The sequence below is a fragment of the Pseudorasbora parva genome, chromosome 23 (genome assembly GCF_024679245.1).
Source record: "Pseudorasbora parva isolate DD20220531a chromosome 23, ASM2467924v1, whole genome shotgun sequence".
In the NCBI taxonomy this organism is placed as follows: domain Eukaryota; kingdom Metazoa; phylum Chordata; class Actinopteri; order Cypriniformes; family Gobionidae; genus Pseudorasbora; species Pseudorasbora parva.
The window spans coordinates 2,369,527-2,395,811 of record NC_090194.1 but is presented as its reverse complement, the minus strand read 5'-3'; the positions used below and the strand labels follow the sequence as shown (position 1 = coordinate 2,395,811).

The following is a 26,285-nucleotide window of genomic DNA, read 5'->3' as shown; positions in this document are numbered from 1 at the left end:
ATCTTACCATGTTGTTAGCATTGAATTAGCATGTTGTTAACATGTCTGGGATTTGTTAGCATGTTGTAACACAAGTTTGTTAGATGATTTAAGATGTTGCTATTATGTTTTAAAGGAGTACTTCAGCGCTGGGAAGATGAATCTGTATTTAAACTGGGTCATTAATGAATCTGTATTTAAACTGGGTCATTAATGAATCTGTATTTAAACTGGGTCATTAATGAATCTGTATTTAAACTGGGTCGCGGTGGGAAAGTGATCAGTGATTCAGTAATCTAGTAGTGGTGGCTTTGGGAATGGCCTCATAGGGCAGCGAAGCATTCTGGGAATTGTAGTCTTTCATCCCCTTGAGACAAAAATACGTTTTCTGTCTTTTCTCAGTCTAGAAAAGCACTAAATTAAAAAAATAATTTCACATTTCTACTACATTAATGACCCAGTTTAAATACAGATTCATCTTCCCAGCGCTGAGGTAGGCCCCTATAGCCTGACAAGCCAGACCCACATCAAGATGTTTGGTCTGGAAACTCACCATTGATAGCTCAATCCGAGGGGCGGATAAACGGTTGTCTTTCAAACTCCCTCTGCACGCGATAGGATAGCGCTACACCAACCAGAGCAACGAATGTGAAACAGAGCTCGCTGACAGATTAAACATTCACCGTATCTGGTCGGCTAAACTCCGAACACATCTTCCCTTCTTAAGAATGACTTCAGTGCCGTTCTTTGTTCTTTTCTCAGAGAAAAGCTTAACTCCAAGTCTTCCAGAGTCGCGGTCAGAGCTGATTCGAAAGACCGCCGCCGTTCGCCAGTTTCTGTGTTTACTAGAAGCACGCAAACGCAACTCGGCCGTCGTCATTATGGCCCCGCCCACCGACTCTATACACGACGTGATTGGCCCGTCCAGATTGTGAGGAATACAGCTCAGAAGGGTATTGAGAGTTCCTAGACGACACTTGCAGGCAAATTAAATTTGCTGCCGCTAGGGTGCGTCTAGATTTCTAGGCTAGTAGGCCCCTACTCCTTTAATAATGAAAAATGAGTGCATGTTTCCAATGTGTAGGTGATCAGGAATACAAAAGCCCCGACATAGTCGAAGAAATGACCCCTCAGAAGAGTCAGTAGCCTAAGAAGCTTCTGCTTATGAAAACTGTGCATGTGACTGAACCAGCTTAGATATTATTAGCCGTGAGTGGACATAATTCTGAACATGCTACAAGTCATAAATTCAGACACACACACACACACACACACACACACACAAACACACATACGGATTGTCAGCAGATTATCAGCAGTCAGTCTGGCGTTTGGATAACTCTCGCAGCTAATTAATGTGGTGTGAAAAATATCCTAATTAAAGAATGTCAGTGTTATGCGCTCACTGAGTGACTAATGTGTTCTCATGCAGAGCCAGAGAGGAACTACTGATGATAATTCAACACGTTAGTTGTCAAATAGACTGAGGAAAAGAAATCAAGCTTAAAGGGTTAGTTAGTTAGTTAGTTAGTTAGTTAGTTAGTTAGTTAGTTAGTTAGTTAGTTAGTTAGTTAGTTAGTTAGTTAGCTAGCTAGTTAGTTAGCTAGTTAGTTAGTTAGTTAGTTAGTTAGTTAGTTAGTTAGTTAGTTAGTTAGTTAGTTAGTTAGTTAGTTAGTTAGAAGTAAAATCTTTGTTTATATTCAGACACAAATGAAGATATTTCTGATGAAATGGAAAAAATTGACAAGTAAATCTGAGAGCCCTCTGACCGCTCCATAGACAGCCATTCCAGTTGTTAATTTAAATGATAGAGGTTTGAAAATTTACATTAGCATGAATTAATTGATTTAAACTAAAAAAAAGAAAAAAAGCATGCTTTCTAAACAGCTTCCTAAACCCCCATCCACAGCATATTTTCACTGAAGACGTTTCCATCACTTTTAAGATATTAAGATATTTTAAACTTCCCATACTTAATCATAATTGTAAATGTAGCAGCAGCAATTATTGGGGTTCAAGCCCTTTAAGGCCTTTGAGCCAATGCATAAAATGGTATAATGTTTTATTTAGCAAGCATAGCCAATACAGGAAATTTAATAAGGAAATGTGATTGTTTTACACCTTTTAAACTGTTATAGCACCATATGGTCCAATCTTTAAAAATGTTTGCATGTTGGTTTAGATTCATATGTCGCATGTGCGTATCTATTTTCAAGAAGTTCTGACTTTCATAGTTATAGGCTTTTGTGTGTTGGCCACGCCTATTTTCTAAATTACCCTGTTATAGCAACCCAAAGTTCCCAAAGTACCCAAAGTAAAGTTCAACTTTTGATAATTATTGATCCAGAGAATCCAGAGAATTGGCCTGCATTGGTTTTATTCAGATTGAGCGAAAAGAATAGTTGGCAAAAGGTTTTTTTTTTTTTTTACATAATCGTGAATATTTAATGAACGATTTGATTGACAGCAGTGGTTCTTGACGTAAAGTTGTTCAGTATGATGAGGTCTATCAAATTATATGAATATTGTGTTTATGCGTGAAACACCACGTGATTATAGAGGTGTGAAACTCATTAGCGCCACCTATTGGCTGATTTCTTATAGACCTCGTCTCTAGACCTCAAGAGTCTCATAGCGATCGTCCTCCATTAACCTTGTTTAATAGGTGTTTAAACTTCATTGGGCAATGGTGGACAGTTGAGATACGCCTTTGTCCTCACACTATCATGGTTCTTTGGACCAAGACACTGCATGTCAATTTTCAAGTCAATCGGACAAAGGTCTGGGTGCTTATAACCATTTTCCTGTGACATTTTTTTTTAAAGTGATCAAAGATTGAGCCCAAACACATATTTCCTGAGTTTGGTGACAATATCTCATTTCGTTTAACCCACTTCAGGTGTTTTGATGCCCCTTAGGCAAAATTTCAAAATTTAACTATTTGATCATTATTGCCAGTCAGACTCCAGAGAATCTTGCTTTGGTTCCTATCGGGCCAAAAACCAAGGACTAGTTCACAAAAGTAGGTATTCTTCAAAATATTTACAATACCAGAAACCTTTTCAGGGTGAATCTGAGGCAAGCATTTTGTCCATCTTGAGCCAAGGATTGTAATGGTGTGTGCACACCAAAAGTGATATATTTAATTATTTGTGCAAGTAGATTACATTTAACTTCAATGCAAAGACACGAATAGACGCAAATTTGCGGATGGCAACGGAATGACGTGAAGTGGGCGACGCATTAACACAAACACGCGATATTCACCTAAATCGCTTTGTCCGAGATATTTCAACTCAAGTAAAATTTGCATCACGAGTAATCTCACGACATGAGTAATCTAGAGCGAGAAACGTGATGCAAATATTCGATTTTGGTGTGCACACACCATAACAGCTGCTGTAGCGCCCCCATCGGGCCGATTGGAGCGAGCATTGCACTGTAAAAAATTATTTAGAAAAAAAGTTACCTGGTTGCCGTAAAATTTTGAGTTCATTGAAATTAAAAAATGTTGTTAATACCATGAACATTTTTGGAGTTTCGACAACCTTTATTAAAATATTATTAAAAGATTTTGTAAGCATATTGGGTAATTGTGTGTGTTTTATTTCTGATGACACAGTGAAACATGCCAAATTGTGCTATTTTCATGATTTATCACATTTTTATGTGGTTCAGATACCAATTTTTTTTGAGTTTCTGTTTAATAAACAAATTTCCTTCATTGTATCAAACTCAAATTTTTAATTTCAATAAACTCAAAATTTTAAGGCAACCAGGTTACTTGCTTTTTAAAGTTAAGTTTATTTAAGTTAAATGTATAGTGTGGTGGCGTTGTGTAAAAAAGTCACAGCCTGAATTTTTTAAGTACAATCGACTTGGATGTTTAAGTTATTTCAACTTAGATTATGTTAAACTGACTTTAAAAAAATGAGTTACATCTTGTAAAAGTTTAACATTTCTTAACTTATTTTCATGAGTTAAAACAATGTAAAAACATGTTGTCATAACTTATTGAACATTATTATATATATATATATATATATATATATATATATATATATATATATATATATATATATATATATATATATATATATATATAAAATATTTACAGTGTAGATGGTGTGAGAATCTACGATTTACGGTTTGGTCAGCCCGATCACTTTTAGGGGAGAATGCTGAAGCTCAGAAATTTTAACAATTACTATAGGGTTTCAGTGCTATTCGCTTAATCCACTCAATATCCTTGAAAGTTCAAGGGTTTCCATAACCATGAGAACCCTGGATATATGCCATGTCATATCATAAACCCACGTGATTGTGTTGAACTGCATCCAATTTCATTTTTATATGAGTTAACTTGTCTTGTTCAGGTAAACACAATTTAACTCTCCCTTAGGGACATATAATTAGTACAACGTCCATGAGTCTTTGACAGACTTTACTATTCATGTCATTTTAATTAGTAGCAGAGGGAAAACAACACATCTTCTAGAATAATGTATAATAACTGCATGTGTGCACAACATAACAAGAATTTACTTGCACAAAAATACATCTTAAGCAACTTTAGCATAATTAAAAAATCTTTCAGAGCAAGGCAGTTTGTTTAGTTAGTTGCTGCAACTTAAAATTATTAAAGCTACACTGTGTGATATTTTCCCCATCTAGTGGTGTAAAGGTATATGACCATCCAGTGAATATTTCTGTTCCTCTCAATTCTGATTTTGTGTTAACTCCTACGGTGGCTGATTTAGTCCAAGATAAAAGCAGCACTGGGTAACTTTTTGCTCTCGGGGTCCCCCTACAGTTGAGAAAAAATAATGTCCTCCACTACTGTCGTAAGCTCTGTCCTCCTACATCAGGGGATGCCATCGCGCGTGCATTTGTTGACATGACAACCCTGATAGCCCTGAGCTAGTGATGCGTGGGTCGTCTCATAACCCGCGGACCCCGTATGTCTATTTAATGATCGCGGGTGCGCGGCGGGTTGTAAAAATATACAGTGGTGCGGGGCGGGCCAAATAACTTCATAAAAGCGTCCCGCGGGTCGGTGCAGCACTAACAGTTCCCCTGAACACTGCAGGAGGAGTTCACATGCAGGTGTTCTTCTGGCGGCGCGTGTGAAATGTCTTCAAATGGCAAATAATCACGATGCTCACATTTACAAGCCAGCGTCATTATAGTAGTCTATTGGTTAGCGTTTTCCAGAATCTATATGATACTTCAGTTCAATATTTGAGTGGTCGGTAATCACCGTAACAAGCAGGACAGCATCGGTCGGCCACGCCTCCTTCAGCTCACGCCGACGAGCAAACGCTGGTCACATGTTGATCCTCATCCTGCCTTTAATCACTTTTTCGTTTCCTCTTATTGCTTTCCTCCAACAAAACCTTTTCTTTCTTATTTGTCTGTGCTGCTTCGAACATGAATATATTATCCGACGAACAAAGTTGGGCTCGCACGTCCGAATGTAAGGAAGTGTGTGTGTTGGTGGAAGTGACGTATATGCCGTAAAGCAGTCGAATTTTGTAGTTCTTTTTGTTCTCGGGTTACTACCCGAAACCCGAAGTTTAAAAGTACGATTAAAAACGATACAGACCCCATCAGGCTATGGCAGACGTGTCATTCAACCTATTGTAAGTCGATTTATCATCACAAGAGTCTTGAAAATATATTATAAAAGTTGAAAAGTTACCTAGTGCTGGTTTAACATGGCAATCCTCCTCTTCACATTCGACACGGTGCCATCGAGTGTTAAAACGCGAAAGGCGAAGCTTGAATTTACGGGTATGTCCCTCTTTGGCTACTGTACTTTCAAGATGGAGGGGCAACATGGCGACCACCATTCAAACCCCTCACCCGTATGTATTTTCAATGGAATATTATAAACTTACGAGAATACTTTACTACTTGAAAGAAGTAAATATACATATGAGCACATATTTTTGAAAGAACTAAGTGTTTTTAGCTAAGAATAAACAAAAAAAAGTTACACAGTTTAGCTTTAATATAAATAACTGTAATGATATATTTTGACAATTTCTATTAATCAGATTATTTTTGATTTGATACAATTAAAGCTCTCAATTTTACAAATAAAATGTAACCAAGACATTGTGCAAATATTATAACACTTTCAAGTTTTTGCAAACCCATTATCAAACAGTGGATTAAATCACAAATACATGTTGTTTAAAGGGAAAGTTCACCCAAATATGAAACTGTGATGTTTATGCATAAGCATGTGGGGCTATAAAAACGACTGAATTAGTCCTCTGTAGGTTAATAATTTCGCATACTTTCGTTCATAACACATTTTTCCCCATTGAGATCTGATTTGTTTTCAAAGTGTTCCCTTTATTTTTTGGAGCAGTGTAAAATGTTCCATGTCCTGGTTAAAATCGCTTATTTCTCTGGATTTAAACATTCTTGGAAGCATTTGGGATCATGTAAGTAGGCCACACAAGCCAACAAAAAATATTTAGCTATATTTTATTCCAAAAAATTCTTACATATTATGCCTTTAAATGATCCCTTCTAGGGGAATGACAAACTCTTCCATGACAAAACGCTGCCTGTTTCTTTAATAAGCGCGTGCATGTGTGCGAGCTCATCTCAACTGTTAATCAGTCCGTCATCCTCCGCTCATTTCCTCCGTGAACGCCCACAGCTCACACAGCAGCCAATCAGAGAGCAGCACACGTGACGAGCGTTCTCAGCGATGACCTCATCCCTAGAGTGGGATGACGTCAAATACAAGATGGATGGAATCACGACTGCTTCACGCTCAACGCAACTCTGAAACAAAGTCCAGTGTCGGAGCGCCGCGGCATTTAAAGCCACCGAACCAGGGTGAGTTTAAATCCTGAACAACTTTATCCCGTCGTCTGGCTGGAGTAGTTGGATGTTGTTTTGGGAAAATAAGTCTTTCCTGACGTAACGCCGAGGAGATTTTCTCGCGCTCTCTCTTTCCTGACATAAGCGGCTGTTGTGGAGGATGCGACGTCTGCGCAGTCGGTGACAGGAGAGGGTGTGTGTGTGTGTGTGTGTGTGTGTGTGTGTCCGTCCGCCCGCCCGCGCGCAACGCGTGTTCTAATCGTTTCATTTCATATCTTGTGAATAGGTTAGTAAAGTGATGAAACGCAACCAGTTGCCTGTATTTTGGGACGTGTTCGTTAAATATGGTCACAGTTTGAATCAACAAATGGTTTTATATTAAACTGAACTCGAGATAATAACAGCACCGTTAATCCAGCGAAATAATAAAATGTAAACATACTCGCTCCTCGTTTTCATGAGCGAATGGCCTAGACAGCGCAAAACCAACTGTAACTAACGTTAGACATGATGTAATCAGCGGTCGTTGTGCGCATGCGCAGACTCCGACCAGGCTCCATTACTGCATTTCATTACTTTTATTTTCTAATCCTACAATTATATGTTTTTTAATAAATTAACATTTTTTCAATAAAAAAAACGTAATAAATTTGATAAATATGACCCCCCTTGAGCCATGATTTGTTGTTTAGTTACATCTATTTTATTCAACTGTTTTATTTAAATAATAATAGTAATAATAAATTAATATTCTCAATCATGCAAATTGTTGCAGAGTGTATATGTATGTAATTTTTGTTTTGTCATCTTCACCCTTTATTCAAATATTATTAAAGATTTTGTTGTGAAGTTGTGCTTAATTGAAGTAAATTGTTTTATTTATTTGTGATAATGTAATGAAACACCAAGACATAATTTTTGACCAGGCTGTATGAACACATGCCAAAACATGAGAGAACCAGTGAAATATTAATAAATGATTATGGTGTAGTCAATGTATGCTTTTTCCTATGACCTTTTTGTTTTTCTATGCATTTTTTTAGCATAGTAAAATCTCTGACTTTGCTATAGTTTGCCTTTTTTGCCTAATAATTTAAATATCTTTTTAATTGTGTTCTTCCCTCATATTTAGCATATTATTAAAAGAGATTTTCCACATATTTTCATAGTTTATTAGAACTTGTAGGGTAATTAAAAGGAAATATCCTCTCTGGGCATCACCTTTGGCCACTATACACTCCCAGGCAAAAAAAGGTACAAAAATCTATACCACCTTAACCATTTTGATCACAAATCACTGGTCATGAAATTAGCATGAATTGCACAAATACTGTAGATAACGTAACTTAGCATGGAATCCCCCTTGCAGACAGCTTTTTACAGGAAGAAGAGTGTTAATGGCTTCAATCAGTTCATGAGGAGTTAAATGTGAGGCCAAATATTCACTATAAGGGTCAAATCTGGATTCTGACCAGGCCTAAACATAATGGACTGTTCTTGGTTGTCTTTGAAATTTGGACAGGAGCATTATCTTATTGAACAAAAACATCTGATCATTCCTCTTTAGATAACTTTTTAATTTTGGGAAGCATTTTGCAATATTCTCCTGTACTCCAAAGCATTAAAGGCACAATATGTAATTTTCCGTCTGCTAGAGGTCGCCTGTTCTAAACAAAGGCGTGGCTTGATGACGGCAAGATTGAGCGTGAATTCGTGGGAGATGTCGTCTTCACCTCTCAGCCGGTGGAAAATAATCGTACGGGACTCGGACAGAAATCACGTTGATGGATGAGATTATTAACGTTACTGTAGTATGAGTAGACAGAGCAGGACCGAGTGTTGTGGAGCGATTGCTAAAGAGAGATGAGCGGCTCGACAGCAGCGGAGCTTTTATTCTGCCACAGTCACAAACTGCTTCTTCCGCTTGTGGGTGAGTGTGTGTGTGTGTGTTAGGGGTGTGCGATATCGTAATGATTGTTTTAACAATGTGCGATCTGACATTACCATGTCCCTCACACCCAGAGAGCGCATGCATATACTATGTGATGTAGTAGGTTAGACCAGTACGCATTTAGTACACGCTTTCACTGCGTGAGTAAGTCTTTTAAAATGTCCCCAAAATTCAAGATAAGGCAGCAAAAATGCTCTTCTATGTATTTTATATTTATGTTAATCAATATCACACGAGTCACGAAGAGTGCTGTTTTTCTCCAGATATCAGCATGAAAACACATGTGATACTGATTTGATAAAAGTTCAATAAACAAGAAGTTAATATTAAGGTACTTACATTCAGAGGTGGAAAGTAACGAATTACATTTACTCGCGTTACTGTAATTGAGTAGCTTTTCTGTGTACTTCTACTTTTTTAAGTAGTTTTAAAAATCTGTAATTTTGCTTTTACTTAAGTAAATTTGGATTAAAGTATTGTACTTCGCTACATTTTAAATCACATCCGTTACTGAGTAAAAATAAATCATTAGAGGGGGGGTGAAACACTCAGTTTCAGTCAATCTCATGTCAATCTTGAGTACCTATAGAGTAGTATTGCATCCTTCATATCTCCGAAAAGTCTTTAGTTTTATCATATTTATAAAAGAAATATGGGCTGTACCGAGTCTTTCCGGAAAAAAACGAGCGCCTGGAGGCGTATCGTGTGGGCGGAGCTAAAGAATGACAAGCGCGCAAAGCGGTGACGTCCTCAAGCGTGGAGAAACCCATCTATCTCAGCTAATACAGATAATGATCCACAATCAAATCTGAGGCTGAAATAAATTGAACAGGAGAAACGGCAACATCAGGATGTCCGTCTCTGTGGTATGTACTGTATTTAGGGGCCTTTGTGTGCAGTTTATGAGGACATGATTCGGTTTATGGACTATTGTATGTGACTAGACCTTAGAGGTAGCAAGCAAAACGGTTTTGCACGTCAGAGTCAGAATAGTGTAACGTTATACAGAACAGCAATGGAGTAACCGTTAGCGCATTTGAATGACGAAGCATGCGATCGTATCGTTTACTGATGTTTACTCATGCGACGGTAGCCAACAGCACAGACATTTGAAGTTGATTTACTCACCGGCATCTTCCAAAGCAGGACCGCTCTGTCAAAAACACACTTCTTTGGTATGATTTGGTGAAGTCCTGTGACAGCAGTGACCGTGGAAATCCGCTTTGCGACGCGACTGAAGCGATGCCTTGAAGCTTCCCGTCATTTCTGCGTTCAAATCGGTTCAAATGCAGCGCTGCCTTCCCGGAATGCTGTGCTGAAGCGCTGAAGTCGCTCGACGTCACCCATAGGAATAAAGTGGAGCGCGGCGCGTCATAAGTGTTCACGGACGACTGGATCTGCACCTGAGAGACCGTTTACAGCGTGCATTTCCTCTCTCTCGCTCTAGTCACGCGCGTGCGCACCCTACCGGGAGAAGAGCCCGTACGGCCCATACAAGGACCTTCCGCTCTATTTAACGTCAAGTCGACCCATACTCGAAAAAAACTCGTCGAAACTTGTGAGAAACCGGAAGGAGTATTTTTAACACAGAAATACTCCATCAAACGTCCAACATTAGTTTTTGAAACTTTGTCTATGTTTAGGATGGGAATCCAAGTCTTTAAAGGTGTAAAAAGCTCAGTATGCATGAAACAGCATTTCACCCCCCCTTTAATGCAAAGAGGGGAGGAAAAAAAACGCGATCCGGAAATGACTATAGGCCTATTGAATAGAGGGCGCGGGACGCGTGAGATAACAAGCGCGCACATATCCGATGGAGACGAACAAGTCGGACGTCAGTGACGCAGACCCAGGTGAAAGCAAAACGCCGTCGTGAACCCCTGGCTAGTATGGAAATACTTTGGATATAGAAAAAAATTATGTGGTGTTGTCCTGGAGGATATCAAATGTTCACAAAATGTGGATGCAAATGAAGAAACACAGAACATGTTCGGGCACACATCCCTCTGTGCAGATAAAGGTGTGTTTATAACTTACGGCCGATTGATTTTTGTGACGCAGAGGGAATCCCGGAATCCAGTCATGAACATTAACTTTACATTATAACGTAGAATTGGTGTAATACACGCAAACTGGTGGATGAACGAAAAACTCGAATGTAGAGCTGTAGGCCTTAGAAATAAATCAAATCGCGACATGGTCTGTGAATATTAAAGCACAAAACATTGCAATATGAATATATGATCTGCTTGTTTTCTCTCTGTGAATGAGCTGCTCCGTCTACTACATATGCACTCTATTATTCTTAAACATTTTTACGAATTAATGATAAAAATAAGTTGTTAATCTAATTCATAATAATTTATTGAATTTAGTTTATTAGACATGTTTTATTGAAATTTTGATAAACAAAATAAACAAATGGTTTTAAGTTTGTTATAATAAAGCATTTGTTCAACCAAATAAAATAAAAAAGACCAATCTTCTTCATTCATTTAACATCATTTTAACAAGTGATAATAACCATCATTTAATAATAGGTACAGTAAATGTTTAATTGATGTTTTCTGAGATAGTTGTCATATCTCATTCTATCACATACCTACAGGGGAGAGTCCCACCCCCACTGTTAAAAAAGTAACTAAGTAACTTTTACTCTGAGTACATTTTAAATGAGCTACTTTTTACTTTTACTCTAGTAAATTTTTAGACCAGTAATTTTACTTGTACTTAAGTAAAATTTCATTGAAGTAACAGTACTTTTACTTAAGTAGAATATTTTGTTACTCTTTCCACCTCTGCTTACATTTAAGACACAAATTCGCCTGTTTTGCTAATTTTCTCCAACGTCTGTTGTGCGCCTCTAAGCAACACACGGCGAGTGTTTCGTTACTGAATGAACAAATTGTTTGAATGAATGATTCAATGACTCGCTCATTAAAGCCGGGTGCACACTGCGATTTTAGCCACGATTTGGCCGTCTGAGACAAATTTAGCAAATCCTAAAAGATTCCTCTGAATCTAGGCCAACATCTGACGTCTTTGGTCGTTAGTTTGACATGTTCACCGGCAGCCGATTAATGAGCGCTGCGATCAAATTTGACCTCAGACGAAATTCTGGCAGTGTCAGAAGATTTGGCACACAATCCTGCAGTGTGACTTCTCCTACGACGACAGTCAAATATCTCAGTTTTTCAAGACAAACTATGACCAAAACGGGAGCTAGAGATTTCTTTGTAGCCAGCATTTCAGTCCCGCTTGTAATGCAGCTCACCGTCACTTGACGCCATTGATTGATGATATAAAACTCTGGACAAGTTTTCTTGCGGGTGTCCGTTTTTAGCGCGCCTTCATTATCGTGCAGTCTGACATTAATGCCAACTGAGATCTCTGTGTGACATGGCTTACATCGGGGATCATGTTCGTACAGTCTGACAAAGGAACATTCACAAAGGATTTTGAAAAATCGCACCGTGTGCAGGCCAGGACCCATAAGACAGTTGAATCAATTGAATCTTAATGACTCAAACGTTAAAGGTGCACAACGTAGTATTTTTGCAGTAAAATATCCAAAAACCACTAGGCGTTATATATTTTGTTCAGTTGAGTACCTACAATATCCCAAATGTTTCCAACTATTTGTAAATTATGAGAAAATTGCTATTTTAACTAAGAACCGGGACGTGTCAGCATAGCGTCTGAGGGAGTCGCCTGTCAATCGCGTCATATCTGCGCTACCCTCGGTTTTATTCTGCAGAAGCGCTTTACTCTTAGCAGTGTGAACATGTCACAGCAGCGCCGAGCGAACGCACGGAGTAACGTCATAACATCATTTTAAACACACTTAAATGTATCTAATATGATAAACAGAGCTGCTTTACCTCATAATCATGACCGGAAACGCGGAAATAGTGCGCGCGCCCGGCGACTGTGTCCCATCCCGTCATAATAAAAGCCCCGGTGCTCGCGAGCCGCGTGTGTGTAACAATCGCTCCAGCGGCCGTGCTCAGCTCCTCAACACTCGGTCCTGCTCTGCTTTAGATTACAGTAACATTAATAACCGCATCCATCAACATGATTTCTGCCCGAGTCCTATTGTCCACCGGCTGTGAGGTGAAGACCACATGTCCCAAGATACTGCGCTCACACTTGACGTCATCAAACTACGCCTTTGTTTAGAATAGGCGCCCTCCAGTGGACGGAAAGTTGCATAGTGCACCTTTAACTGTGACTTGCTTCCACCGACTGGACATTTTAATTTTAAAGTATCTTTTTTTGTTTTAAATCATTTCAAAGTCAATATTCAATTATTCATGTTTAAAATATAAAAACATTATGCATTTGTAATAGTAGGTTATTTATTTATTTTATCTGCATTAAATAGACTGTGAAAACTAACTAAATGCCACTTCAGATGCAGCTTCTGTTTCCTCTCTTTGCAAAGATAAATTATGTGGATACAGATTTATTTTGATTGATAATTTTATTTTGATTGATTGATTGTCTCTTATTAGAATTGCATTTATGGATTAAATGGAAGAATTTGACACAACAGATGATACATATAAATAATTAGGTTAGAAAAAATGGCTTTATACAGTTAAAGTCCCTATGATAGCTATATCGTCCAATTATCGTTATCGATAAAATCCCAGAAAATATCGAGATATACTTTTTGTCAATATCACACACCCCTACTGTGTGTGGAAATGCAGCGCTGATTGGTGCTCTGCTCGCTAAATCAAAAACAGATTTAAACACTAAGACTAACTGTGTTGAGCTGGAGAACAATCATTAGTTTCTGTCCATCAATGATCCAAACAGTGTCCAATAAAACCAGAGTCGGACAGTAATGGACTACATTTACTTGAGTACAATTTTGAGGGATCTGTACTTTACTCGAGTGTCATTTTGGGGGAGTACTCATAACTTTACTCAAGTACATTTAAGAGACAAATATTGTACTCTTTACTCCGCTACATTTCTATCCATAACCGTAAGTACCCGTTACTTCTTCTAAAAAAAAGGAAAAAGAAAAACCCTCACTTTGTTGTTTCCTTCTCAAACGTGATTGGATTGTGCAGGCGCCACTGATTGGACAGCCTATCAGCAATCAGCTTCAGCTTTCTGCCAAAAAACCCAACATGGTCAGATTTATATAAGAGACGAAAACATGGACGAAACAATGGATGAAGACGCAGCAGGTCCATCCGTGGTGTGTTTAACACAGTCAGGTTCAAATGTGATCCATTGAGCAGAGGTTTGTCAGAGCGTTGCCATTGTGCTATTGCCTTGTGGGCAAGTGAGAAATGTTAAATAAAGCAACATGGTAAAAAGATAAAAATGACTTGATTTTACTTTCACTTCCTTTTACATTCTTCAAGGAATTAACATTTTTCATAACTCCATGTAGGACGTTTCTGTACATAAATGTAATATTTAGAAAATGTACCCTTGATACTCAAGTACTTTTAAATGTAAGTACTTCAGTACTTTTACTTAAGTAGACATCTGACTGTAGTACTTATACTTAAGTAGACATCTGACTGTAGTACTTTTACTTAAGTAGACATCTGACTGTAGTACTTTTACTTAAGTAGACATCTGACTGTAGTACTTATACTTAAGTAGACATCTGACTGTAGTACTTTTACTTAAGTAGACATCTGACTGTAGTACTTATACTTAAGTAGACATCTGACTGTAGTACTTATACTTAAGTAGACATCTGACTGTAGTACTTTTACTTAAGTAGACATCTGACTGTAGTACTTATACTTAAGTAGACATCTGACTGTAGTACTTTTACTTAAGTAGACATCTGACTGTAGTACTTTTACTTAAGTAGACATCTGACTGTAGTACTTATACTTAAGTAGACATCTGACTGTAGTACTTTTACTTAAGTAGACATCTGACTGTAGTACTTTTACTTAAGTAGACATCTGACTGTAGTACTTATACTTAAGTAGACATCTGACTGTAGTACTTTTACTTAAGTAGACATCTGACTGTAGTACTTATACTTAAGTAGACATCTGACTGTAGTACTTTTACTTAAGTAGACATCTGACTGTAGTACTTTTACTTAAGTAGACATCTGACTGTAGTACTTATACTTAAGTAGACATCTGACTGTAGTACTTTTACTTAAGTAGACATCTGACTGTAGTACTTTTACTTAAGTAGACATCTGACTGTAGTACTTTTACTTAAGTAGACATCTGACTGTAGTACTTTTACTTGTACTTGAGTACAATTCAGCAAGAGGTATCTGTATTTGTACTCAAGTAATGAAGACGTGTACTCTGTCCGCCTCTGAATAAAATACTTTAGATATTAACCGCTTAAACTCTGTGGACCCTGAACAGGGTCGGGAATGACATCGTCATGTATATACTTTCCATTTTAAACGTCTGTGGAGGAGCTCTGAGCTCATGTGGCACCAATTTGAAAGCTTAGAGTCTCTACTTTCTGGAGATATGCATCACTTTGGCATTTGTTTTACACAAAGTAATGTATTTACTAGGGATGTCAACAATACTCAATATAATATTGAACCGTTCGGTACGGCGTTCAGTTTTTGAGTTCGGTTTTGCATTTAATTAATTATTTCCATTTCCCTCCGTTTGAAATATTCCTCTCAGTTTATTTCGGCTCTGTTTGAGTGTATTACCGTGAATAATTAAAACATTATGATGTAAGGCTCAGACAGCGTCAACAAACTGTTGGCTTGGCTTTTATATATATATATATATATATATATATATATATATATATATATATATATATATATATATATATATATATATATAGGCCTATATTTTTATTTTATTTTTTACATTTGAGCCCCTGCCCCTGAGAAACTCTGCACGTTTTATGCTTACCGTTATGAGACAATTGTCAGACAATTGACTTTTTTTTTTGTGAGTCCCATGTCCACTTGATTTTTGTGGAGTTCATGCTTATTGCTTACATTGCCAGCTGTGTGACAAAAGGCTTCGGCAATATTACAGCATAGTCCGAGGGTGCGCTCGGTTTTTCATCCACGCAGCAGTGAGTGGAGGGTGGTTTCGGATATGCGCCCTTAGGTTCAAGGTATTTCCATCTCTCGCGGTCATCTTTTTGTTGCACAATTTGCAAATTGCCTCGTCTGTATTTACCGTCAAAACCCAAAATACTTCCAAACTGCAGAAGTTTCGAGACCGAATAACTCAGTGCCCGACTCGCTGTCTTTTCCCCTCTCTCTCTCTCTCTCTCTCTCTCTCATCCACGCTGTCACAACAACGCATACACATATTTAGGCATTTAATAAATAAATAGTATTTAATATGTAAATAGTTTAATTAGTTCAACTTATTAAATATTTAATAATTAATTGTTGATCAGCAATATGTAAGTTGATCTGTTTTTTTTTTTTGACGGTTTGACGGTATTGAAACTGATATTTATATACTGCTATTTTTAGATCCTGCGGGATACCATTTTACCGTATTACCGCCCAAGCCTAGCGCTGATATGAGCAAATATCCAATCATATGCACTAAAGTTAAGGGGTGTTTACCCGCGTTTTAAAGCCTTGCCGCTTAAAGCATGCACGCGAATGAAATGTTCAACCGGCAAGGCACGGACTGTTCAACGCATGCACTGTTTTGCATTGAGCGCGTGCACTAAACGTCTGTCAAACACACACATTACTGGACAGTCTTACTGTGTTAATACTGTCAAATACACACAAGGTTAACATATAAACACAGTTGGTTAACTTATGTCTTAAGTGAAAGTAAAATCGCGTGTGTCTAAATATGAGATGCGAGCTGGTCTTCAATTGACAGCAGCAGCAGCCTACTGAACTTTTTCTGCTCCTGTCGCCTAAGAATAGAATAGCAAAAAAAAAAACGAACCGAAAAACCGTGGTTAAAAACCGAGGTATGTATTGAACCGTGGACTAACTGTATTGTTGCATCCCTAGTATTTACACTAAATTACTCTGGTGCCATTTCCGCCTGGATTTTGCCTACCCAAAATGAAAAGCCTCCCATACACACATACTTTTGCACATTTCTGTATATAACATACAAAAATGTTGTTCAGTTGTAGTTTGATATCTTGTGCATTTAGTAATGCTAATGACTTGACAATATTGTAAAGTGTTACCAATATTATATTAACCATTTCAGCTCTACAAATCTCAAATCTCCCTTTACAAATTTGAAGAGGCGGAGCCTTCTTTTCGATTTCCTAGTGGCAGGCTTATGTCACTGCAGATGAATAGGAGTTAGTTTGGACAGATAAATATCAATAGTTTTTTTTTTTGGAAGGCGATATCAAGAAAATGATTGTTCCCCTGTTTAGTGCCAATTTGTAGAATCAATTGAAACTTTCAGAAAGGTTGTAGACCAAACAGATTTAAAAAAATATATATTTTTAAATAACAAATTAATTTAAAATAAATCAAAATATATATATTTTTTATATATGCTTATCATAAAATTGTGAATAGATACAATATAATATGTGCAATATTCCACCACTGTGTTAAAATGTAGTGTTTTCTGCAAAATGAGACCATTTTTATCAATTTACTCCAATTTATGTGGGAAGGGCGCTCGTTCAAATTCAGATATGCCTAATTCTCAAAAAAATGCAAAATGTGCTGTAGAGCTGAAGTGATTAATGTTACTGTTGTAACGGATTTGCAATGACACTAAATTATTTTTTTTCTTTTATTCCCCTTCAAAGCCAAAATGGAGAGCCTGGGGCACTACTGTAACCCTGCCCATGGTATTTCACTGCTGGGTGCCCTCAATGAGCAGCGGTCGAAGGGTCAGCTCTGTGATGTGGTGCTGTTAGTGGGCGATCATCAGTACCAGGCTCATAAAAGCGTCCTTGCTTCCTGCAGTGAGTATTTCCAGTCTCTGTTTTCCAGAAGGGACTCGGAGAACCGCCCCATTGTTCAGCTCGACTTCTGTGAGCCTGACGCGTTTGAGATTGTGCTAAACTACATCTACTCATCATCTCTATTCGTGGAGAAATGCAGTCTGGCAGCAATACAGGAGCTGGGCTATAGCCTCGGCATTCCCTTTCTAACCAACATCATGTCCATTAGACCTCAGGCGTCATACTGTGTGTCGAGAAAACGAATGTTGCTCTCTGAGGAGGAGGAGGAGGAAGATGGCACTTATCAAAAGAGAAGTGTTATTGTGCATCAAGGTCAGCAGCCTAGCATGGATGTGTTTCCAAGAAAAAGTTCGAGTCTTCAGGGAAAACCGTTTAAACAGGTCACAGAGCAACCCTCTCTCACACATAACTTCAGTGATCAGAGCCAATCCTCAGGACACATCAGACCAAATGAAAAAGAGACCTCCAACAGCAGAAATGTAAACAAAAATACAGTTGATGGCGACTGCAGATCTATAATCTCCTCTCCGACATCCATACTGAGACGTCGAACTGAATACCGCTCTGCATCTACAAGGCCACAACTAACATCCTCAGTGTCATTCAGCGAGTCTGTACAGCATGCTAGCCTACAATCCGATCAAACTGAAGCTGGCATTGATGAAAGAATGGAGGGATTGCATGATTCCAGACCAGCGGGTGAGCATCAAGGTCCACGCAACCAAACCGTAGATCGAAGTGGGCCACTTATTAAAAGTCTGCTACGCAGATCATTGTCTATGGATAGTCCCGTTCCAGTTTTTTCTCCAGCTCTGGAGCTAAAAGACTCACAAAGTCGAGAACAGTCTGTGGTCAAGTTAATGGCAGGATCGCCATCCCCTGAAAGTGAGGATCGGGTGTCAAAAGATATGCCACTTCTTCTCAGGTCGAGACAACGAAATGCGTACGAGACAGACGGCACTCAAACAACTCAACTCAGAATTAAAACAGAGCCCAGCAGCCCCCTTGCCGACCCTTCTGAAATTGTTCGCATTACTGTTGGAGACAACCTGCCGGTAAATTTCAAAGACTTTCAGGCGAATTACAATGAATGTCCAAGAGGGTATTTCACTCCCTCTGTGAAGAGGAAGAGTAAGATAGATGGCGGTTACATGCCCTTTAAGAGAGCTAGGCCTGTTAATGAGCATCATCTTTTGCATCAGGAAAGCACCTTTGATGAGGTACCTTACAATTCCAACATGGACAATAGTAATGAGGAACCTGGAGAACTTCGTCCAAACAAAATGTTTAAGTGCTGGAACTGCCTGAAAGTTTTCCGGTCCAACGCGGGTCTGTATCGGCACGTGAACATGTACCATAATCCAGAAAAGCCGTACGCTTGTGACATCTGCCATAAGCGCTTTCACACAAACTTCAAAGTCTGGACTCACTGCCAAACTCAGCACGGCGTGGTGCAAAATCCCGCACCCTCCTCCAGTTCCTATTCGGTCCTGGATGAGAAGTTTCAGAGGAAGCTGATCGATATCGTCCGAGAGCGGGAGATAAAGAAGGCCTTGATTATGAAGCTCAGGAGAACCAAGCAAGGCCTGCAGTCGCAACCCTTTGGCCGTAAAAGCAGGCGTTCAAGGTCGTACGGATGCCCCTACTGTGGCAAAATGTTTTTTTTCCAGTCGCACTTAAAGCTACACATGAAGGGACACTCGGCTGAGCCGGCTAACCTTGACACGGATGCTGAGAGAGACCTTGAATACAAGCAGCAGCAGTTGGCACATCTTAAAGAAAGCCAAGATAAGGATGCATTTTCTTGCCGGCTCTGCAATGAGAAACTTCCCTCTTTGACTGAACTTGAAGACCACGAGCGAGCTTGCAGGTATGCTACGGTATGCCCATACTGTGGACTTCGGTTCTCCAACACGGTCGTCAAGAAAGACCACGAGGCTCATTGCAAGTACAAAAAGCTGACCTGCCTTGAATGCATGCGCACGTTTAAGTCCTCGTTCAGCATTTGGCGACATCAGGTGGAAGTTCACAATCACAATATGATGAGTGTGAAGGAGCAGTTGACTCTTGGTCTCCAGGAAAGCAATCACGACGAAGCATCCGATGTTCTCGGAGAGCCTCCATCTTCTCAGGAGTCGATTCGTGATCCTAGAGAGGAAGCAATGTACAGCGATTCATCAGTTCCTCCCATGTATGACTCTGAAGATTCGTCGTCTTATGTCCCAGAGGATTTGAGCGCTCATGGTCAAGTGGAGATGCAGGTTAAAGAGGAACCTCAAGAGGAAGCCGTATCAGCTAAGGATAACGCGAGCGCCGCTTCCGAAGAACCGGGCGTTTGGCCTTGTGAGAAGTGTGGGAAGCTTTTCAGCACCCACAAAGACCTGGAACGACATCAGGAGCTCCTTTGCCATATTAAACCCTTCATATGTCATATATGTCACAAAGCATTCAGGACTAACTTCCGCCTCTGGAGCCACTACCAATCCCATATGTCCACACCTGAAGAGCCAGGGATGAGAGAGATCGACAGACTTCCGTCTTCTCCGTCTCCTTCTCCGCCTCTTACGATTTCCATCCCAGAAACTTCTCAAAATCCTCCACTCACGGCGACCTGTTCTGGGATGGATGCATCAGAAGAGGCACCTAGTGGCTCCACATCACCATCAACCAAATTTAAGAAGCCGGAGCAGGAAAAGACAAGTGAGGATGAGTCTGGGGAACAATCGCACGCAAAGTCCGACAGCACAGACAAAACTATCACTCCTCAGGAATCCGACACGCTATTTTACCACGCGCCGACCCTCTCTGCACTCACCTTTAAACGCCAGTACATGTGCAAATTCTGCCACCGGACATTTAAGACCGCTTTTAGTCTGTGGAGTCACGAGCAGAGCCATACGTAAAAGTGCGCATTTGTAGCCCTTAACCATCGGAATCGACTAACTTTGACCGTTGCTCCTTTTAAACATGATTTACTTTGGGACACGGGTGCAGCCAAAACCCAGGGATTTATTAATAGCATCTAATCATAATGCATCTTATTTCTATAAACAGTATTCAGAATGCATCTTGGATTGCATGCCAAGAGTTTTCTAAAGCACTTCCCTGTATTATTATTATTTTTATTTTAAGTCTATTGTTCAGTGATCAAAGAAGACTGTTATAAATTAAACAGATTTCCTTAAGAACTCTTCTAAATTACTTTCTTTTAATTATTACAAATAAATATGATTACTTTTTGGGGGTTATTACGCACCTCTTTCTCTTTTTTTTAGTGGCCTTTAATGCTGTTATTTAGCACTTTCAAGCAATTCCAAATAAATATTGTTCTCTATTAAAAGCACAGACTGGTGTAGACGTGGCTCTTTAGTTAGAAAAGAGAGATCTGTCACATCCAAAACAAATGATCCGTAAACGGTAGCTTTTTGTTTTTTGTTGCCCCTTTTAAGTTACGGGAAAATAAGTATTTAGTTAATAAAACTATTTGATTTTTATGTTACATGCACAATCCAGCCCTGCCTATGCTAGAGAGCTATTAAAGGGATAGTTCACCCAAAAATCATTTAATCACCCTCATGTTCCAAACCTGGATGAGTTTCTTTCTTCTGCTGAGCACAAAAGAAGATATTTGGAAGAGTTTTGGTAAACCAAAGAGACAACTGTCTGGTTGCCAACATTCTTCCAAATATCTTCTTTTGTTTCGAATCTATATAATGAATTGTTACTTTGATCGTTTAAGGGTGCGTTCACACTTGTAGTTCGGTTAGTTTGGTCCGGACCAAAAAACAAAAACAAAACATGTAGTCCTGGTCCGCTTAGCGTTCAAACTGGCATTTTTAACAGCAAACCTAAAGTTACCGAACCAAAGGCACAGGGAGACGGCCACAACCTGATTGGTCGGCTCTTGTTGCAGGAACTAGCTTATCAAAACAATGCTGTGTGCCGGATTAAATCAAGCGGGTAATCTAGCGCTCGGAAAGCGTTCCACCCCTAGGGGCTGCCATTGCTAACCAAGCCATCACCTGCTGTTAGCATCCCATTGACTCCCATTCATTTTTGAGTCACTTTGACAGTGAATAACTTTGTATCTGAGACGTTTAAAGACTCCATTCATCCATTGTTTATTTCTAAAGAAACACGACAATGTATAAAAGGCTCCATTACCTTGTATCTTACACTATCGCCCCGCAGAAGCTGTTTTTGTAAAATTAGGCTAACGATTGCGTCATAACCAACGCGACCCTGTCGCACAGTTGAGAAATTACCGTATAGACCTGAGGAGACGCTCGCAGGCATGTCCTGGAGACTAGTCTGATAAAGTCAACGAGGAAGAATGGGGAGAAGCCCATAGTGAGCCAAAAGCAACGGGAGAAAATATTTAAACAACGTGATTCAGCTTTCGCTTTCCACATCTACTAGAAGACTCACAGCTGTCAGACAGGAGGCTCACGTCACATCTACGTCGTCAAGCTCAGTCTGAGCCTGCGCAGTTCGCTCAGCCATCAGGAAGTGAGTGCCCCTAGGTTGACTTCATTATTTAGCCGTTGACGTCAATGGGGTCGCTGTGTCCATTTCTTTTACTGTCTATGGATTAAATGCGATCATTTTATGCGTGTACATATGGCATTATTTTATCAGCTGAGAACTCATAAAGAGCTCATAAAATGTTAGATTTCCTGCGTTGTGCAGAATAGAGACGGCCGTTCTGTCGTCTGTACCAACTAATGGGCAACACGGGTCCTTTGATGAGAAGAACCAGGTTTGCTTTTTGTGCGTTTCTTCTAGCATTTTCGAAACCTGCACGTCTGACCAAATATTGATGAGGCTCTTCCTCGTTGCTCTACGTTTGCCCTCTAACGTTAACGTTACTCATTTTGGATACACCGATCTTTCCGGGTCGTCACATCAGCTGACTATGCGTCACATCTTGTGACATTACGTCCAGTTTTTGGTTCGTTTACATGTCTTTGGTCCGTGTTGTGTTCATATATCAATCGAACCGCACCAGAGTTGGTTTGGAAGCAGATCGAGACCCATCTTTTTAGCGCTCTCGGTCCGCTTGTTTGGTGCGCACCGGGGTTCGGATGGCAGCGTTCACATATGTTCAAATGAACCGCACTAACAGAGCAATCGCACCAGGGTTCGTTTTAATCCAACCAAACATGACAAGTGTGAACGCACCCTGAGATCCATATAAAGAGCGAACCTTAAAGGGATAGTTGACCCAAAAATGAGCCTGTGATGTTTATCCGCTGACCCCCAGGGCGTCCGAGATGTAGGTGTGTTTGTTTCTTCAGGAGAACACAAATGAAGATTTTTAACTCAACCGTTGCTCGTATAATGCATGTCAATGGGGTGTATTTCTATGAGAGTAAAAAACACACAGACATACGAATCCATATTAAACCTTGAAAGCTCGTGACGACACATTGATGTCTTAAGTAGGGGTTGAACGACTTCCATTTTTTTAAAGTCGACATTTATGTGATGAAAGTCGAGTCGACGTCGACTAGTCGCTGATGACGTCATTAATAAACAAATAAGCCTGAGCCTCGAGCTGAGACGTGAACTCGGGTCTTCTTGTGCACAGGACAGCTATGGCATATGGCACAGCGCTGCCCATAAGGTTATTGGTCCTACATAACAGCTTCTGTATCAGTTCTTTTGTCTTATGGTCGTTATATTTCTCACAGATTTCTCGTTCTGAATAAGAGACAGATAAAATAGCACAATAACGATATGTGAATGCATTAGTGATTGTGTGTGAATGAATTCTACCTGGCAGCGTCTCTACTAAAAGTGAAGCTGTGAGTTTTAGTTATCAAGAAATATATGCCAGAACTCTTCAGTTTCTACGCTATTTTATTGATAAATCCCAGAACTGTGTTGACAATACATTTCCACGCTACCGAACGGTAGTGTGAGGCGCACGCGATCTCCGCATGATCAGGCTATGTGTGTGTGTGTGTTGCAATGCAGCACGCAGTTTAGCGCGATGATTAACTTACGTGTACAATAAGCTGCATTCTCCTGATCAATTTTGAGCATCCAGATGGTAATCAAACATGTCTTGTGGAGAGCTCTTGGAGTATGCATTTATTTGTCATTTTTAACTGTTCAAAACAGAGCCTGCGTGTCAGGAAATTGTTTATCCTGTTGCGCCCTCTACAGGCAGCGACTAGTCGACGTCAAGCTTAAAGTGTCATGACAGAGCATTAAAGTCGACTAATCGGTGCAACCCCTAGTCTTAAGACACGAAACAATTAGTTCCTGGCAGAAACACAACAGATTTTTATTTTTTATTTTTTTACCTCATGTCAGACGAATCTCATCTAGTATCCCCAGTGCCATTACTTCCGCTGAAGAAGGTCATAAATATTTACATAGATTCCTTATTAGACAGATCTGTGCAGGCACTCATGAGGCATCTATATAAATATATCTACGATCGTGTTTTTTTACTGAAGAAACAAACACATCTCGGACGCCCTGGGGGTCAGCAGATAAACATCACAGGCTCATTTTTGGGTCAACTATCCCTTTAAACAGACAAAAATGGTATATATCAAACTTTACATTAAACTTTGTGAACATTGACCGAGGTGAAGAAAACGTTTATAATTTAATTTCAGCGTTGCTAGTTAAGTTGTACTTTTAATGTGTTTTGCCAGTTATGTAGACTTCCATGGCATTTTCGTTTAGAGGTTGTGGATAATATTCAGTGATTGTATCGAACAAATAGAAGGCTTTATGTGTACAATTAGCAGGTTTAGAGTGATGTGCTTTAAGCAGTTTATAGTGTGTGCCTGCAATGTGGATCTTCTAATAATTTTGTTGTACAGGACATGCAGTATATGTGGGAATTACTTCTCATAAATGTGTAGAGATGAAGTTTGAGTAGATTTTCACACTGTATCAGTACTGTATCAGTACATTGTGAGCTGTACCATATAAGCTCAACTTACCAGAACCCAGTACTCAGTGATTAATGAAGTCTTGATGCAATGATGTTGAATGGTTGGACATTCCTAATGTTCAGTGGACCTTTTCTGTGATCGTATGACCCAGAGAAGATCTTTAATCTTAAAGCACAAAAGCAGTAATTTAGCGCGTATTTGAAATATTGAGAAGTCGCCTTCCCTTACATTAGGGGATGTCTGGCTTGGCAAGCTTGTGGCCTTTAAGCACAAAATCTAAATATGTTGCTTGCTCTTTGCATTTTCCTTCAGCTACTGTCATTTACTCTATATTTTAAAACGGTAATACATTCCTTTTGATCCCCTCCCTCCCAAAAAAAAAGGTATTGTTTAATGATTCAGTTGGCTATTATCTCAGGATAGAAACGCCTGATTTGGTTTGCATTTACTTTTGTCCCAGTATTACATGACCCTAAACATCAGCTTTTTGTTTAGGGTTGAGAGTTCAAGCATTTTGTGTCTCGACGATGAAAAGAGCATCTCGGTAATTGATCAATTTCTTTGAAAGATTGATTGTATGACATTGAATGAATAGTGACGACAGAACAGAAACACATTTTTATGGTCTTTGTTTGTACAACATTTTCTCTGTTTTATGAAAACTATATCTTTTTTTTTGGTATTCCTGTGGTATCACTGCAATAACTAATATTTGTAAGCACTTGAATTGTTCTAATGTGGCTTTAAAAACTGTATCAGTTTTTGTGTTAAAGCATTTTCTACTGTTTTCTGTGCTTGCTTTATAAAATAAATATCAATACTGTGTAACTGAACCTGTTTGTCATCAACCGTAATATGGACATTGTGTCATCTTTCTGATAATAAATGTTGCTGTTTTCCAATGTATATATTTTTTAAATTGTGCAAAATAAGAATATTTAAATGTGGGAAGAAAACATGGTATGAAAGTGTTTTTCAGGTAAATATGCAGCAATACGCCGCCATCCAATTATGAACAGGCTTTAAAGGGGTCATGACTGCACTGTATTATGTTTCCTGTGGTGCACTTAATGTTAGTATTTACATAAAAAATTCTTATAATTTAGAAAATAATAGGCATGAATGTGTCTTGATGGCATGTCTGCCGTAAGACTTGCTTCCACTGTTTCAGATCTATGGCATTATATTCAGATCTATTTATTACGGGAGTTTTGGTGCGAGTCCCGAACTCAGTCTCTGATAAACTCGCGCTGTTTGATTGACAGCTCCGGCGATTGTAAAGGGAGTGTACTTTGATTGCTTGCTAAATATAATTTAATCACAGTTTAAAGAACAGATTATTTTTATCTACTAAGAGAAACGATGTGAAGTTGAGCGTTTAGTCACTGGTTTGATTTACTGACACCTAGACAAAGAACATCTGACTGTACATGAATCATTACATATCAGAAACCACTGGTCTCAGATCAGCCGTTAGAATGAACACGGTTACTCACATGTCGAGGCATTACTATCGAGTGAAATGTAGCGAACACAAATAATGCTCATTAGAGACATTGACATTGATGAGAATCATAAGCACATTCCCAGCATTAAGATCCTTTGGAAGGGAATGTTATTTTTAGTCAGTTCGTCTCGTGATCTCACTAACACTCCAGCGGGCGGGGTCAAAGCTGTGATGATGAAGTGGGCAG

At 39.2% G+C, this 26,285-nt stretch overlaps 1 protein-coding gene across 1 annotated transcript; it reads left to right on the top strand.

Annotated features, from left to right (window-relative positions):
• Positions 1–6,509: 6,509 nt before the first annotated feature.
• On the top strand, positions 6,510–25,419 carry zbtb21 (zinc finger and BTB domain containing 21). Its single transcript, XM_067432934.1, has 2 exons — positions 6,510–6,837; positions 17,516–25,419. Exons 1-2 carry the CDS (start codon positions 6,729–6,731, stop codon positions 20,575–20,577), a joined length of 3,171 nt encoding a protein of 1,056 aa, XP_067289035.1. The 5' UTR covers positions 6,510–6,728; the 3' UTR covers positions 20,578–25,419.
• The last annotated feature ends 866 nt before the right edge of the window (positions 25,420–26,285 follow it).

Excerpts from the sequence above, each read along its gene's own strand:
- zbtb21 (XM_067432934.1), top strand. The coding sequence starts at position 6,729 with ATGACGTCAAATACAAGATGGATGGAATCACGACTGCTTCACGCTCAA. Across the intron at positions 6,838-17,515 it reads TTTAAAGCCACCGAACCAGG|CCAAAATGGAGAGCCTGGGG; the intron begins GTGAGTTTAAAT and ends TCCCCTTCAAAG.